Below are 16,251 nucleotides of genomic sequence, written 5' to 3'. Positions count from 1 at the left end.
TCTGTGTGATGGGAAGTCAGTGGAGTTGGGCGAGGATGGGCGTGATAGGGTCTCGGAGCCTGGTGCAGGAGAGGGCACGGGCTGCAGAGTTTTGGATGATCTGCAGCCTGTGGAGGGAGGAGTTGGGGAGGCCGACAAGCAGTGAGTCGGCACAGTTGAGCCTCGATGTAATGAGGGTGTGTATGAGGGTATCGGCGCCCTGCGGTGTGAGACTGTCAGAGCCGGGCGACGTTGTGGAGGTGGGGGAAGGCAGACTGGGACATGGTGCAGATGTGGGGGAGAAAGGATGTTGAGGGTCAAACAAGACCCCAAGGTTCCGGACTGGCTCAGTGAGGTGGAGTGTGCAACCATGGATGGTGATACTCTCAGCGTCTGAGGTGTGGAGGCGCTGACCGGAGCCAATCAGGAGAGCCTCGGTCTTGTTGACATTCCACTGAAGAAAGATAATTCTCATCCAGGACTTGATGTCTAACAGACATTCTGTCAGCACAGCAGTGGTCCTGGAGTCATTGGAGTCAGTGTTTTTTAAAGGGGTGGGAACAGTACCAGAGGACAGGGAGAGGTTAACGATGTCAGTGAGTAGAGCGGCAAGGAGGTGAAGCTGGGAGGTAAGGAGAGGGGTAGGGATGGGGTCCAGGGAGCAGGTGGTGGGTTTCATATGGGTTATGGTGGTGATGAGAGAGGAGGGGGAGACATGTTCAAAGATGTGGAGGAAGGGGTGGGTAGGGGCTGGGATGGGAGGAGAAGATGGGGAGGGTGTAGTAGATGGAAGGGCAGAGAAGGCTTGAGCAGATTCCCTCAACTTTGGATTTGAGGAAGTCCAGCATCGCCTCGCAGTTGGCATTTGAGGTGAGGATGAGTGAGACGTGAGAGGGTGGGCGGAGGAGCTGGTTCATGATGGAGAAGAGGAGCCCAGGGTTGTCCTTAGCCTCCAAGATTGTCTTGGAGTAGAACAAAGATTAAGCGGAGATGATGGCAGAGCGGTAGGATTTGACAAGGTCCAGCTAAATCTGCCGATGGACAGTCGGGTTTGATTTAAGCCAGGTGCGCTCAGCGGAATACGCCTGGGCTTTAAGGGAGCGGAGGTGGCTGGTGTACCAAGGTAATTTGCGTGAGTAGGAGACGGTTCGGGAAGAGAGGGGAGCGAGAGAATCGAGAGTGGAGGAGAGGGAGCTGTGAAGAAGGGTGACCGAGGAGGATAGGTCATTGCGGGAGGACGCCCAGAGGCTCTGTGGTTCCACAGAGGCAGAAGAAAGGTAAGTCTCAGTGGGCATCAATTTGAACCTCTCATGCAGCACTAGCTTGCTTTAACCACAAATTCTTTATCATCACTCAATTCACAATCTTCAAAACCCTTCTCGTCAAAGTTGTTTTTAAACGTGGAACAAATTGGTAAAAAGATTTGTTAATCGGTGACCACAGAAGTGCCAGTCACACGACAACATTGGATCAAGTATACCCTTGAACACATTGCTGGTATTAGATTCACAAATTGTGCCTCATTAAAGACAATTTCATATCTAACATACAACAAAATGTTCTTTACTTACATTTAAATTTTCTTTGGCCTCCATTTCAGCTGAAAGTTAAAGAAAAGATTTATCACAACAGATTAACATTCAGGGGAACGAGTTTGTACCTGCCCATAAAAGACACCCATGCAATTGGTCTTGGCACGTTGAGGAGATTTTAGACAACGTAATTGTTTTGTGAATGTTACCATTCTGCTATGTCCCATGTCCAGCTACTCTGGCCAAACACATGCAATGACTACAAAGAGCCAGCAGATGTCACTCTGATGCCAGGTCACATATGACAGACTTACACCGTGTCCCTTCCTTGACATATCGTGTAACTTGCATCATGTGAATCGCTTGCCGCTGACAGACAGCGTCATGCTAAGTGCATTATGGAACACAAATGAGGTTGGTGAGAGACGAATGAGATCTGATTATTCAGTCGCACTTACTGCCATCAGCCATGGACCAAATGAAAACGTTGGCGTCATTGATGGGCAGGCAGAAATCTAGGCTTCCTTCATACATTAGCAACAAAAGGACACAAAGGACTAATTAATTATACACCACCCGCCACCAACAGAATGATTTCCAGGGATGGCCGCTGAGGAGCAAGTGATGGAAAAGAAAGCGAGGCGCAGAGCTGAAGTCTACTATCGGCTGTTTGTGATAACCAGCAGGTTCTATATTAAGCCACTTTAAAAACACAGCTCTGGATCTTAGAACATTTGTGGGATGACAACATCCTGTTCTAATTCTTATTTAGCCGCCTGCTAATTATTTTTGCCACCTGAAATAGGAAAACAAGCAAGTTAGTAGGGTGAACATATCTGCGTCCCAAGTTTGGAGAGTTTGCATTGTGCATAGTTGCCAACCTCACCAAGTTACATACTGTGCTTTGTGGGCTGCCAAATGGCATTGGAAACAAAAGCAAATTACATGATGTGAGACAGAAGTGAGACATCTGATAATCACAAAACATGATGTACACATTATCCTTTAAACTAACCAACAAACACAAGAACTGGAAAGCTTAGCAATGGGTAGACAGTATTGACACCTATCCTGTACCTCATGGGAGAAGGTCTGATTTCTGCCGTTATCTGGAGCCCAGAAGATTTTAACGTACGAAAATGGGAAAAGCCTATTGAATGCAATGAAGCATATCCCTTAATATAGTTAGTAATAATGCTAGGAACCATATGGTGCTTAATAGAATGGAGGTAACAATTGTTATGATCCTATTGGCTTGGTGTACATTGGCAACTATGCAGTAGATGATGATTCAGGCAAGTCCAGGAAAGCAGGGAATGAAGGTGACTCGTGTGATCATTAGTGTATCCCAAAGCATTCCCAGGAACAAGGAAGCAAACCAAAAGGAGGAAACTGCAGAGCATTTATTTTACCTGACTGTGAGAAAAACTCTGAGCGTCGCCAGGAGTTCCGAACTGTAAGCGGAACACTGGCAGGGTTAGGTGGCTCTATGGTAGGTAACAGAGCAAAATAAAAGAGGAACAAAAATCATAAAAGAATGTCTTTCAACAAAATGCTACTATTTGTTTCTGGGAACTTAAGATATGAGAACATATCTGAACTTTGCACGCCCATTTCAAAGGTTCGTATTTGTATTGCATATGTGACAATCTAAGATTTGGAGTAAAAACAGTTATTATGGATCTAGGATTGTAGCATACACAATTTGGGTCCACAATTTCAGCTACAGTTTGAAGTTTCATAGAGATAACGGGTTCTAATTTGCGGCTTAGGTTAATCATGCGTAAACTCAGTGAGGGAACTCCACATCTCTTTAATTAATAATAATAATCCTTGCATTTGATATAGCGCCTTATCACATCTTCAAGACATCTCAAAGCGCTTCACGGAATATACTGTAAAGTGAATTGACTGTATAATTTATGGTTGAAACTATGGAGCCAATTGGACACAGCAGTGTTCCACCAACAGTCATAGATTGAGTGACCAAATAATATTTTTTTTAAAAATTATTTATTTGTAGGGATTATTACCCCTGGAAAAGCGATCCGCCAATCAACTAACAACCGAATTTCTGCTTACTGCTAGGTAAGCAGAAGTGTGTGGAGTTAGGAAACTTGCCCAACCTTTCGCCCTGCCCGGGCATCTCTCTCGTTGGCGAGGCGAGGGCTCTAACCACTGAGCTACAGGTCTCCATATTAACAGTTAATGCAAAGAATTCAGGTGATTCTATAATTCTTTTCATTAGTTGTTAGTCACATAATTAGGGAGACCTGTATGTGTTTGCACATGGGTAATTGAATCGACAAATGTTCCCCCATGGGTTGTTAGCCCAGACTACAAATTAGACTCCATTATTAAATACCTAAATCCAGTGCAAAACTTTACCCAATTCAGCCTCTTATTTGGTGTTCAATATTTAATAAATACATTGTAAATCACACCACTGACTAAGGATTCTTATATTGGGATGTAAAATAATGCCCGAAGCACGGTTTACACATCACATTTCACTTAATATAATGCACAGTTACCTTGAAATTGGAGATGAACCAAGGAGGGTGCAAAGCTAGGCTAGTCATGCAGGAGGTGTGGAGGGAGCAGCCTTAATGGGCAGAACGGCCTTTTATTGTTCCAGGTTTTCAGAAGTAATTTCTTATGCATCCACCTTGTTCAATCTTCTAGTAGGTTGGATTTGTAACTATCCTGCTCTTACTATAATAATTGCAGGAAGATCCGTTACTGCTCGTCTGCAGTGAGTTGGCTGTTCTAAACCACGCCACTGAGAAGACTGCTACAATTTGTTAGAGTTTAGAATAGAAATAAACTAGAATCCCCACTCTGCTTCACAATCCATTATTCCTCATGGAAACTATATTGAATGTGGACAGATTTGTGCTTAACACCACAGTTAAGCACAAATCTCCCATGGTCTGATAACCTGATGAAACTCACTTTCTTGGGTCACACTTAGAGACTGGACAATTGGGGAGATATAAGAGCCTTACAGTATTCATGGAACCTTAGCTTGTATCAATCATAATAATAATAATCCTTGCATTTTGATATAACGCTTTTCACGTCTTCTCGACGTCTCAAAGCGCTTCACAGAATATGCTGTAAAGTGAATTGACGGTATATTTGTGGGCAAAACGCGGCAGCCAATTGCGCACAGCAGTGTCCCACAAACAGTCATGGATTGAAAATGACCAATTTACTATTGTTTTTGCTTTGGAGGGATTATTATTAGGCGTGCGGAGTAAGGAAATTTGCCCAAGGTTTCGCCCTGCCTAGAATTGAACCCAGGTGTCTCGCTTGCAAGGCGAGTACTCTAACCACTGAGCTATAGGACAAATGAAGATGGGGGGGAAAAGGTAAAAAATAATCAGCATCATATCTATTCACTCTGGTGAACTGAAATTCTAAGTACCATTCAGTCGGTTACAATACAATTAACGTGTCATGAAAAATAGCACAAGTAACATAAATCTCATTATTTGAAATATTTTTAAATTGCTATTAATAGAATAAACCAGGCATTTGATGTATTAAAATGCCTCAAAGCACTTCAGAGTTTTCTATAAAGTGTAATGACTGTGCTTTTGCAGACAGTTGCGGCAGCCAACTTGCACACAGTAATGTCACACAAACAGATAATGGATCTTTAAGCGTAATCAGTGAAGCTTAGAAAATCCATGCACTTAAAGCAATTCAAAGTTTGTTACATTCATTTAATTAAGTGCTCTGAGACGCTAATCTGTGTGGTGGAGTGTGCTATATAAGTGCAAGTTGTTATTGTCACACAAATGCCCTGAAGTGAATTACATTTTTAATCTGGAAGACTGTTGGCTAAAATATCATTGATAACTACAATTTTCCCACTGTTATCTCTCTGGAACCATAATTATAGTTATCATTGATAACTATAAAGAAACGTGATCTATAACATGAGATTTCAGAAGAAAAATACTCGTCTCTTGTCTCTCTATGGAGAGACAGTTCAAGGACTGATGGTTATCAGCTATATAGTTTGTAATGTGTAGACTATCTAAAGAAAATCTCCAATTCCTAGCTAAAGCTGTGAACAGGTCATTATCTGAAAAAGGGTATTTTTAAATCTTCCTTAAATATACTGTAGTTGAGACAATTAGATGTTGTAAAAATTGTCCTTCATTCTACAATTGTGATACTTGTCACGTAAGTAACACAGGATTGATCTTCTGCATATTTAAAATAACACTTTCCTGTGATTTAATTTAAGTGCACTGAATTAAGGATGTAATTGTCCTTATCCCTGAATTATAATGTGAATGCTAACAGCTTTCAATTCACGCATGAAGCACATAAAAATGGTGTTTGTCACTGAAATAAGGACTGTTTAATGGTGTAAATCCCTGTGAATTGTGAAAACAAATGTTGCAGCAAAATTGCTTACCTTTTTATGAAATTACTTTCAGCAAAAAATATATAAAATCCACATTGATAAAATATACCTATCATCCAGTGGGAACAGAGGGATAATGAGAAGGGGTGGAAACCCCTCGCCCAACCTTGTATAACCACACCATACAAACTAATTAGGCCAAACAGCCTATTTCTGTGCTGTAACTTTCTAGATAATCATTTCCCAATCATTCCTGTATAATTCATGAGCACTTCAAGTGTGGGGCACCTGTGACAATTTCATTTCCCAAACTGAATTCTATGACTGTTCAAATACCACAAACCTCAGCAAACGCTATCGACCAAGGATCCAGGGATCATATATTGCTTAGATTTTTATGTTTGCAACTGTTATTTTTAAGTGAGTAATACATATAATAAGTGGCAGAGAACTTTCATTCAACCGGGTTGGCCAATGATTCAAAGGTCAGGCCTTTCTATTGAATGTGCCAGCCTCCCAGATGAAGGAGTATTGTCACCTTTCAGTCAGGTTACTGGACACATTGGAGTAAGGATGCCTGCAACAGTGCATGGATGAGCGTAGAATGTTTTTAAAATCAAAGCAATATTTTTGAACAAAGTACACTGCATCCATAGGAACACACCGTTAATTTTTTATCCCTTGGATGGAATGAAGACTGTAGTAATTATCTCAACAACTTCTCTTCTCTGTGCTTCATTGTGCCTCACCTTGAAGTTCAGCAACATCTGCAGGCTGATGGTTCTTGTCGTCCAGTTCACTGTCAGGATTTTTTATTCTCTGAGCTGAGTCCAGCGCATCACCTGCTTTATCTTGTTGAAGTATCCCTGGTTCAACATCTGTTTTGTTTAAAACACAATGAATAACCTCGAGCTGTCTTATAAGCTTCATCAGATAAGGTTGGCTTTCTGCTCATAAAAAATGCATTGCTCTGCAACGAGTTAGTCTGGAGAAACAAAACTGGAATTTGGAAAACCCCAACAAAAATCTGCAAGTTTTCCCTTATTTAAGAAAATATCTTATTGCAACACAACCAGAAATTTTAATAAACAGCTTTTGAAATCAGGGACTTCATCTGAATAATCTAAGTCTGGCTGGATAATCTAAGCCTCTTCAGCCTTAAAAAAACGTGACCGAGGAAACCTTTTAGGGGTAATAATAATCCTTGCATTTGATATAGCTCCTTATCATGTCTTCGAGATGTCTCAAAGCTCATCACAGAATATACTATAAAGTGAATTGACTGTATATTTTGTGGGCGAAACGTGGCGAGTCATGCAGTGAAGTGACCAATTATTATTATTTTTTTTGAAGGAATTATTACCCTCAGAAAAGCGATCCGCCAATCAACTAAAAATCCGGTTCCTACTTACTGCTAGGTCATGTGGAGTCAGGAAACTTGTCCAACATATCGCCCTGCTGGGAATCGAACCCCAGTCTCTCGCTTGCAAGGCGAGTGCTCCAACCACTAAGCTAAGACACCATCTTAATAATAATAATCCTTGCATTTGATATAGCGCTTTTCACGTCGGGAGGACGTCCCAAAGCGCTTCACAGAACACACTGTAAAGTGAATTGACTGTATATTTGTGGGCGAACGCGGCAGCCAATTGCGCACAGCAATGTCCCACAAACAGTCATGGATTGAAAATGACCAATTTATTATTGTTTTTGGTTTTGGAGGGATTATTATTAGGCGTGTGGAGTAAGAAAATTTGCCCAAGGTTTCGCTCTGCCTAGAATTGAACTCAGGTCTCTCGCTTGCAAAGCGAGTGCTCTAACCACTGAGCTACAGGACTCCACGAGGGTTCATCTTATGTATCCTGTACATCTTGTGTACAGGGTACATAAGATGATAAATGGGATAATGAAAGTACACCCAAAAGAATATTTTTAGCTTTCCCAGGGCAGCAGCATAATGGGGTACATGTTAAATATCACGAGGCAATCGCAATACAGACACTAGAAAGTGTTTCAGAGGGTGATTAACTGCTGGAGGTGGGTTTTCAGGAAGGATGGTAAAGACCAAATCACTTAGGAAACAGCTTGAATCTGTAATGGGAAAAAGATAAAAATGGGTAATAATAATACTTGCATTTGATTTAACTCCTTATCACGTCTTCAAGACGTCTTAAAGCGCATCACAGAATATACTGTAAAGTGATATGACTGTATATTTTGTGAGCGAAATGTGACAGCCAATTGTGCACAGCAGTGTCCCACAAACAGTCATTATTATAACAGGGTATTCTGGAAGGATGAAATAAAATGGGGCAAAGGGACTTCCTCGTCCAATCCTCTATTGTGATTGTGAATCTGTATTTACCTCTTGTACATGCCACTTCTGTGCACTCTCCCTGGGCTCTTCCCCTTCATGATTTAAGGAGACACTTTTATCAGTGACCCCTTCAGTCACAATTGCATTCTTTGGATCCAAATTGCTTGAAAACACATCATGTGGAGTTGATGTTTCTGAATAACATCGATGGTCTTCCTTACAATCTGCCATGAAGTAAAATTGTTTAAACCTAAATGAGTTTGTCTTTCAGAACAACCAAGTCTTTCCAATGCCTTTATCTTTCATTTGTCAGTTTCATAGATCCAGGCTCCATTTAGGTCCTTGCCTTAACTGACAGTTCCTTCCTTGGGAAGACATTTCAATCCATGAAATCTCAGTAAAACATCCTTGTATTTGATAAGAGTCTTTCATATCTGTAGGAGTCTTAAAGCGCTTTGTAGTGACTGTGTATTTTGTAGGTCAACACAGCAGCATAACAATGTGCCACAAACAGCGATGAAGTAAAATGACCAATTTTATCTGCAGGATTGTTGGGCAGAAAATTCCCTTTAAATAATCAGTAGTTTGGTTCGGATACTCTTAAGTATAATGATAGGTTTCCTCGTGTGTCAGACACTGGGCTGATCAAAAAGAAAAATCGAGATCATTGGCAAATAGGAATGGATTTTTTTGGTCAGACGGCTGTCTGACATCTGCGGGAACCAATCACCATGCTTAAGAGTATCCAACTCAGACTGACAGCTTCACATATGTATGCAACTTAAGCATGAAAATGTCTCTGTGTCTGGGATGGAATGCACACTCTTTTCCTGCAGGGATGATCCACCCCCATCCCCCACTCATAGTGTAAAATACTAGATGCAGGTTGGCGAGTTAGACAACCAAGACCACCACAGAAGAGTGACAGCTCATCTCCAAGGAAACCCTACTTACGTCCCTTCCAAGGCGAATAATCACTAGTTTGTCATGATGACCAACATTACGCAAGCACATATGCATGTCGGTAACACAATCAGATGCACATTTATAGAAACCCCAAACAAAATTGTTTCTCTAGTACTTTCAAACAAATTCCAAGATCTAATTTAAAATACAAACATGTGAAAAATGTCTTATAGAAGCAAAGCAATTTGTTCTGAAAACAGTTAATTGAAGAAAGTCCAAACTTGTACAATATCACATCAGGGCACGCTGACTTAGAAGCTTCTTTACGATTGTTTGAAAATAAGCCTCATACCTTCTTGTGCTGCGTCCACTGCAATCTGTCTTTCAATCTCATTACAGGACAAGTTCGAGTCAGATTTCTCCTCTGTGCTTATCTTTTGCGTGATGGCAATACTGACTGACGTCTCAGTGCCCTCCTAGAGGAAAGCAGCCACAGATTAGTGGTGAGAAATTCCAACATAACTCAAAACATCTCCACCACAATGAAAGTACATAATGTGCACACACAAGGAGTGATCAGTTACAGAATAAAGTTACCGTGAAGATCAAATGTGTTTTCATTAGAAAAAACACACAGGGAGTGTGAGGGGGTGACCTGATAAAGATCTTTAAAATGCTGTGATGCGAGTAGGATATTTGGCTTACACAGTGAGAGTAGAATGAAATGCTATGTTTGAAATTAAAAAGTTATATTGTAGCTAGGACTAGAGATAAGGAAATAAATTCCCCACAGAGTAGCAGATACAAGAGAATTCGCTATTGCATCAAATAACTCTCAAAAAATTTGGATGAAGAATTAAGAACATCATGTGCTATATAAAAAAGTTTCAGCCTGAACATAATGGGGTGAAAGTTACAGCCTGTGGTGTTCATTTATCCACATACTCCATCACGTTGTCCAAGCCCAAACCATCACTTAGTGATCCGCAGCATTGAAGTGCCAGTTAATGGAAATGAAGTTTAACTCAACAAAAAACAATCCTAGTTAAAATGGTAAGCTTTGCATTTCGCACTTTGTATTAGATATAGCACCTAGACAGGGCATCTCAAAACACTTCACAAAGTTTCTGTGAAATGCAGTGAATGTGTATTTCTAGGCCTAATAATTCTAATAGCTGTGCTCTCTCTCTCTCTTCCTCAGCAGGATTAATTAATCCCAATTTTTCGCACCGAGAAGCTATCGTGCATGAAGGGTGCTATATAAAGCCAAGTTGTTGTAATAATCTTTGCAACTGAAACAGTGCCTTTCACATCAGGAGGATGTCTCGAAGCATTACTGTACGTTACTTTACTGTAAAGTAATGCTCCTTAAACAACATGCACAAACACATTGTGAGACTGACATCATTTGGCAGCTACCCGCTGTCAACGGATGTTGTTTACAGTAAATAAATGATGACAGCTTTCCAATTGAGTTTGAAGGGTTTGAAGCTTTGGACCAGAAATGTGCCATTGGTTCATGAATGTAGTCATGACCCCAAACTGTTACAAACAGCTGAATTCACATCACAGTATTTATCCTTTTCTTAAACCTGGCAACATAAAGGATCCTTGATTAGAAGATCAGCAAGGCCAGATCTTAAGAGTGGTGCCAAAGGGACTAAGGCAAAGCATTCTGACAGGAGCCGCTTGTTATTAAATTCCAGCATTACCTTCTCTGTAGCTTTATTCTCCTTGTTGTTGACTGAAAGACAATTCACAAGTTCAGGTCTGGCCGCAAGCTTGCCATCATCAGTCTGTGATATTAATGGGTGGCAGTCCACTTGTGTTACACCTTCAAACATCTGTGATTTGGTAAGGGATAGAGCAGAAACCACAGATGTGCATTCTTTCCCTTCAACTCTGGTAAATGTCGGGCTGGTTTCTCCATTCATCTTAATTTTTCCGTCTACCTACAAAGAAAAAGAATTAAGATTAGATCGTCAGTTCCCCTCACCCCAGATCTGTGAAACAACACTCTGAAGTTTTTGCAAGGTCATCAAATCAGAAACGAGTATCCTACAAATTGCAAATTTGAAATCTGTACCTTATTGAATGTAACCTCAAGAAAATATACAATTCTCGTAAAAATGTGAATTACAAAACATGATATGTTAAAACCAAATGTAAATAAAATAACACTTATTCAGGGCCAAATATGAATGACTCTTAAGTAGCTTTTTCAGCAAAAGAGGCAATCATTTCATTCACTTAGTTATCTGATAGGTTCATTGCTTCCGCAAGTGCCTTTTGCTACATGGTCCTCTGAGGTGGAGACAGCCAAGCTATTATACAATATTTAAGTTTTTATTTCCTCTTCGTAAATTTAAAATAGTTGGGGCTTTGGGTACACAGTCGGGCCTGGGTGCTAATCCAGCCCAGACCATGAGATAAAGCCTGATGACTGTAAAGTTACATGGGTATTTTTTTCCTACCTTAAATGATTTCAACACCGTCTGTGAATCTTTTGGTTGTGAATAAGGCTTGGGAGTTAACATAGGCACTGCCTTTGAGGCAACAGTTCTGGTCGGAGATGTTAACCCTGTGGAAAAATTCAGCTGCGATTGGCTGGGGGGAATGATCATTGCTTCGACTGTGGCAGTATATTTTTGGGCCGGCAGAGACTGTTGCCGTAAGTACTTGAGTACATTAGTATCTTTTGTTGGTGAGGATGAAGAGTCCGAATCTACAGACTGGCTTCTCTCCAGGCATTTTGGCAACTGCAAGCTTTCCAGAACAGCTTCGCTGATGATAAATCTCTGAGAGTATCGTTTCAGAATGGCTTGAGCTTCTTCAGGGTTTCTTGCTTTCTTGTACTCCTCTTGAAGCTCATTCTCTCTGCGTTCTCTATACAGTCAAAACAAAGTGATAGAGTTGACTGGTCATTCACTTCATGGCTGTTTGTAGGACAATACTCATCACAAATTGACCAGTGTTCGCCTACAACATACAGCAAAACTTGCATAAGTCTGATCTGTATAAATCATATAATTGGCTAAATCGTACATCTGCCCAAGTCCTATTCAAGAGTTTATATTCTATGCAGGTTTGACATAACTCATGCTTTGCAGAAGTCATATTAAATGTATGGTCACAACTGATATGACTTATGTGAGGTTTACTGTACACAGTTACTACGCTCAACTAGTAAATACCTGGAAGCACTTTGAGATGTTTTCCCCATGTGAAAGACACTTTAGAAAATGTAAGGATTATTATTATAAATGACAGCACAAAAGAGAAACATTTTAAATCTCCTCTCCTCCACACAGTTTTAAAATTGCACGAGATGCATCTAATAAAAAAGCAGGTCGTATTTGGCAAACAACTTCATGAAGAAGTCTCTCACTGCCTTCCCCTTGGTGGACAGTTCTACCAAGAGAACAGTGATCTTGCAGTGCAATGCAAAGTACAGTGTGCATCTTACCGTTTGCATTGGGGTTGTTAAATTGAGTGGAGTGGCACATCACCTTTATAAAACACTACGTACAATATAATGCAAAATATATTTCTAAAGCCTTTCAAGTCAGGAGGACGTCTCAAAGCACTTTACACAGCTGGATAATTAGGTTTGCAGATCACATAATAATTTAGATCAGCTTCATACCTAGAAACTTCTCATACAATGTTTTGGATTCATGGAAATTACAGCACAGAAGAAGCAATTCGGCCCATCAAGTTATGCTAGTGCCAGCTTCTCCTCCAGACTTATATACTCTAATCCCAACTCCCCCATCTTTCCCCGTTACCTTTTTATCTTGTCTAAAAATCAACTATTTTAAAACAATCACACAAATTGCTTAACTACTAAATATAACTATATTCCCTCGGTTTTCCTTTTACACATTACATATTGTAGGTGAAAAAACTTGGTATGTGATGTGCCAATTATCACAATGACTCCTTTCCCAGTTCAGCTCCTATCCCAGTGCTAACAACCACGGGCAGCACACCTCCCCTTGACCTCATTAAAATGGCCATTCTCGGCAGCTGTTAAGCCGCAGCGCCTTTGAATCTTTGTCACAGTGCATTTAGCACTTGTCATTTCAGACTGCACCATCTTAAATCAACTTTAAAGGTGAATCAAGACCATCTCAGAGCAAGGTTTTTGAAGACCGGTGACCACGGTTACATATATGGACACATAATATGTCCAGAGGTGCTGAGTCTGTAATCCTCACAAGATTTATATTGTGGTTTGCCCATTCAAGCTCTTTCCAACCCCAATACAACTGACTGCTGATCACCACCACCTAGCGAGGCCCACTGATAAAACATGTTTAGAATATGAAAATGACAAAGAACATACTTTTCCTCTACAATTTCCTTGTATGTTTTGATGCTCTTCCGTCTGTCAGATAAATTTTGCTCTCCACTCATTATTTTTTCCACAAATTCCCGCTCTTCCTTTCGTTTGATAAGATCCTGGGAGGCACTCCTTCTCCGACTCTTCCAGCGAGCTAGGTCCTAGGTAAAATAAACATTTTTGGATTTTAGAATAATCCTTACATTCTATCCAGTACCTTTCACATTGGGAGACATCTCAAAGCGCTTCATGGGACAAATGGTAAAGTGCATTGACTGTATTTTGTTGGCAAAATAAATAAAAGCAGAGAATACTTTCTTCACACAATGGCTGGCACCATGAAACCTAGCTTTCTTCTCCTCTGGTGCACATCTTAAATATTTTCAGTTACACTGAAATTGGAAAGTTCACTGTTCAGTAATGCAGACAAGGCTTACATTTGTACCTTGTTTTAGCACATGCTATTGCCTCACAGCTTATCCTGTTGTCAGTAATCTTAGAAGGGGATAATTTATTCTATGCAGAGGCTGGATGGGGAGGGAGGCAGTCAAGAGAAGCTGACAAAGCTCCTTTAGTTTGTCTTTTATTTTTACCACAAATCCACCTTACTGCTTGCTCCAGAATCTCATAAATGGGCTCCCAGAGCTCTGCAAAAACGCTTGCTTCTGCACAAAAATTTCAATGACATATAACAATAATAATTTTTGCATTTGAATGTAGTGCCTTTAATGCTGTTGAGACATCTCAAAGCACTTCACAGGATGTACTGTAAAGTGCACTGACTATTTTGTGAGCAAAACATGGCAGCCAGTTGTGCACAGCAATTTCCCGTAAGCAGCCATGGAGTGAGTGACAAATTTTATTGGGGGTGGGTGGGGGAATTATTAGCCAGGACACCAGGAGAGACTCCCTTCTCTTTTCGAATAGTGTCATGGGTTCTTTAACATCAACCTGAACAGGCAGACGAGACCTCAGTTTAACATCTCATTCGAAGTGCTAACAAGTACTGGGGATGGAAGGGAGCATAAAGGGGTTTATGTGTTCCAGAGAAACATTATCACTAAGCATAGCAGTTGTGCCAATTTAGTTGAAAATCTGGCCTGCAGTGGATAAGTGAAGCAATTCATACCCATGTTTTTACTCAATAACGGGCATATATATCTCAGGTTTCTGAATATGAAGTAAATGGCAAATTGACCCATCAGGCTGACATTTTAACAAGAATAAGGAACTGTATTATTCTACATTAAACCACCAATTGATTTATGTAAGAATGGGGACATAATATCTCAAAAGGAGCTGGTAAAGAAGAATGGAGGTTTATGGAGAAGAGCGAATGTCAGAGAATGGGGGAAAGTTGTGAGAAAGTACAGCGAGAGGCTAGCTGAATAATAATAGTAATCCTTGCATTTGATATAGCGCTTTTCACGTCTTCTGGATGTTTCAAAGCGCTTCACAGAATATATTGTACAGTGAATTGACTGTGTACTTGTGGGCGAAACACGGCAAATTGAAGTCCCACAAACAGTTGTGGATTGAAGTGACCAAATTATTTTTTTTGTTTTTTTTAGGGATTACTATTCACAGAAAAGCGATTCGCCAATCGACTATCAACTGGGTTCCTACTTACTGCTAAGTAAACGGAGGCGTGTAGAATAAGGAAACTTGCCAAACATTTCGCCCTGCCGGGAAAAGAACCCAGATCTCTTGCTTGCGAGGCGAGTGCTCTAACCACTGAGCTACAGAACTCCAGTAAGTAAGAAACCAAGAACATGAATAAATAGATCGATCTTACAGAAGGAAAATTTACTGATAAAATCAAAACCCGATTTGTTGTCTTTTCTGCACACAAATTAGAATTTTGCTGTAACAAATAAAAATATTGATTTTTTTCAACAAACATGGAATAAATGAGAACATCTCATTTCCATCCAGTTTTTTTGCGTGCAAGAATAACAACAAATTGCATTTTTGTGGCGCCTTTCATGTAGGGAGGACTTCCCAAGAAGCTGGACATTTGAGGGTTTGCACCCGAGCTCGGGTTCACTTTCAGCCACCACATCCCAAAGCTTTGGAACTCTCTTCCCCAATTCCTCCGTCTTGCCCCTTCCTTCCAATCTTTTAGATCCTAACTGAAGACCTTCTTCTTCAACCGTGTTTACGGTCATCTCATTCCCCATGGCTTGGCGTCAGCCTCCACTACTGTTAAGCGCTCCAAGTCGCTGCCCTGCTCTATAAATGCAAGTTGTTGTTGTAGGATTCAAGAGGAGTGGAGGGCAAGGTTTTTGGTGGGGGTGAAGATGACTGAAGTCACGGTCAAAGAGGAAGGTCTTGATACGGACCTTGAAGGAGGCAAGGAAAAGGGTGAGGGGGAGGCACTCCAGGAAGGAGTTCTAGAAGATCGTGGCAGAAAGGCTGAAGATCTGATCTCCGATGGTGGAGAAAACAGTTGGGGGACGTGAAGCATGCTGTGCGGAAAGAGCAGCTAGGTGGGTTGGTAAGGTTTTAGCAGTAGTGTAGTGAAGTACTGAATTGTCAGGGGGGATTCTCTTTGTTTCAGGCCTTACATCTTGCCATTTGTCCTGTTCCTCACGCAACCGATTGTGAATGTTGCGTATTTCCTCATGTCGGGCTTTGCTGTGCGGCTCCACCAGAGTGTCATCTTCAGGCCTCATGTCGTTCATGCTGACACTTCTGCAAGGTAGGAGAAAAACATACTGAATCTCTCAAAATCTTTCTCTTTCACCCAGAGATGGTGTAATTTCAGGAATACGTGTCCCCACTATGG

At 40.9% G+C, this 16,251-nt stretch overlaps 1 protein-coding gene across 1 annotated transcript in view; it reads right to left on the bottom strand.

The window, feature by feature from the left end:
• The window catches only part of LOC103175895 (LIM and calponin homology domains-containing protein 1), a 199,075-nt gene that overhangs the window by 24,068 nt on the left and 158,756 nt on the right, over nucleotides 1-16,251 (bottom strand). The window contains 10 exon segments of the mRNA XM_042341561.1: nucleotides 1,551-1,579; nucleotides 2,924-2,998; nucleotides 6,645-6,709; nucleotides 6,712-6,773; nucleotides 8,261-8,436; nucleotides 9,471-9,594; nucleotides 10,831-11,070; nucleotides 11,593-12,004; nucleotides 13,467-13,624; nucleotides 16,031-16,157. Of these exon segments, the coding sequence (XP_042197495.1) occupies nucleotides 1,551-1,579; nucleotides 2,924-2,998; nucleotides 6,645-6,709; nucleotides 6,712-6,773; nucleotides 8,261-8,436; nucleotides 9,471-9,594; nucleotides 10,831-11,070; nucleotides 11,593-12,004; nucleotides 13,467-13,624; nucleotides 16,031-16,157 (1,468 nt within the window).

The sequence above is a fragment of the Callorhinchus milii genome, unplaced genomic scaffold, assembly GCF_018977255.1.
Source record: "Callorhinchus milii isolate IMCB2004 unplaced genomic scaffold, IMCB_Cmil_1.0 Scaffold1, whole genome shotgun sequence".
Classification (NCBI taxonomy): Eukaryota; Metazoa; Chordata; class Chondrichthyes; order Chimaeriformes; family Callorhinchidae; genus Callorhinchus; species Callorhinchus milii.
The sequence above is the reverse complement of the archived record's forward strand: the minus strand, read 5'-3'. Positions and strand labels throughout refer to the sequence as shown.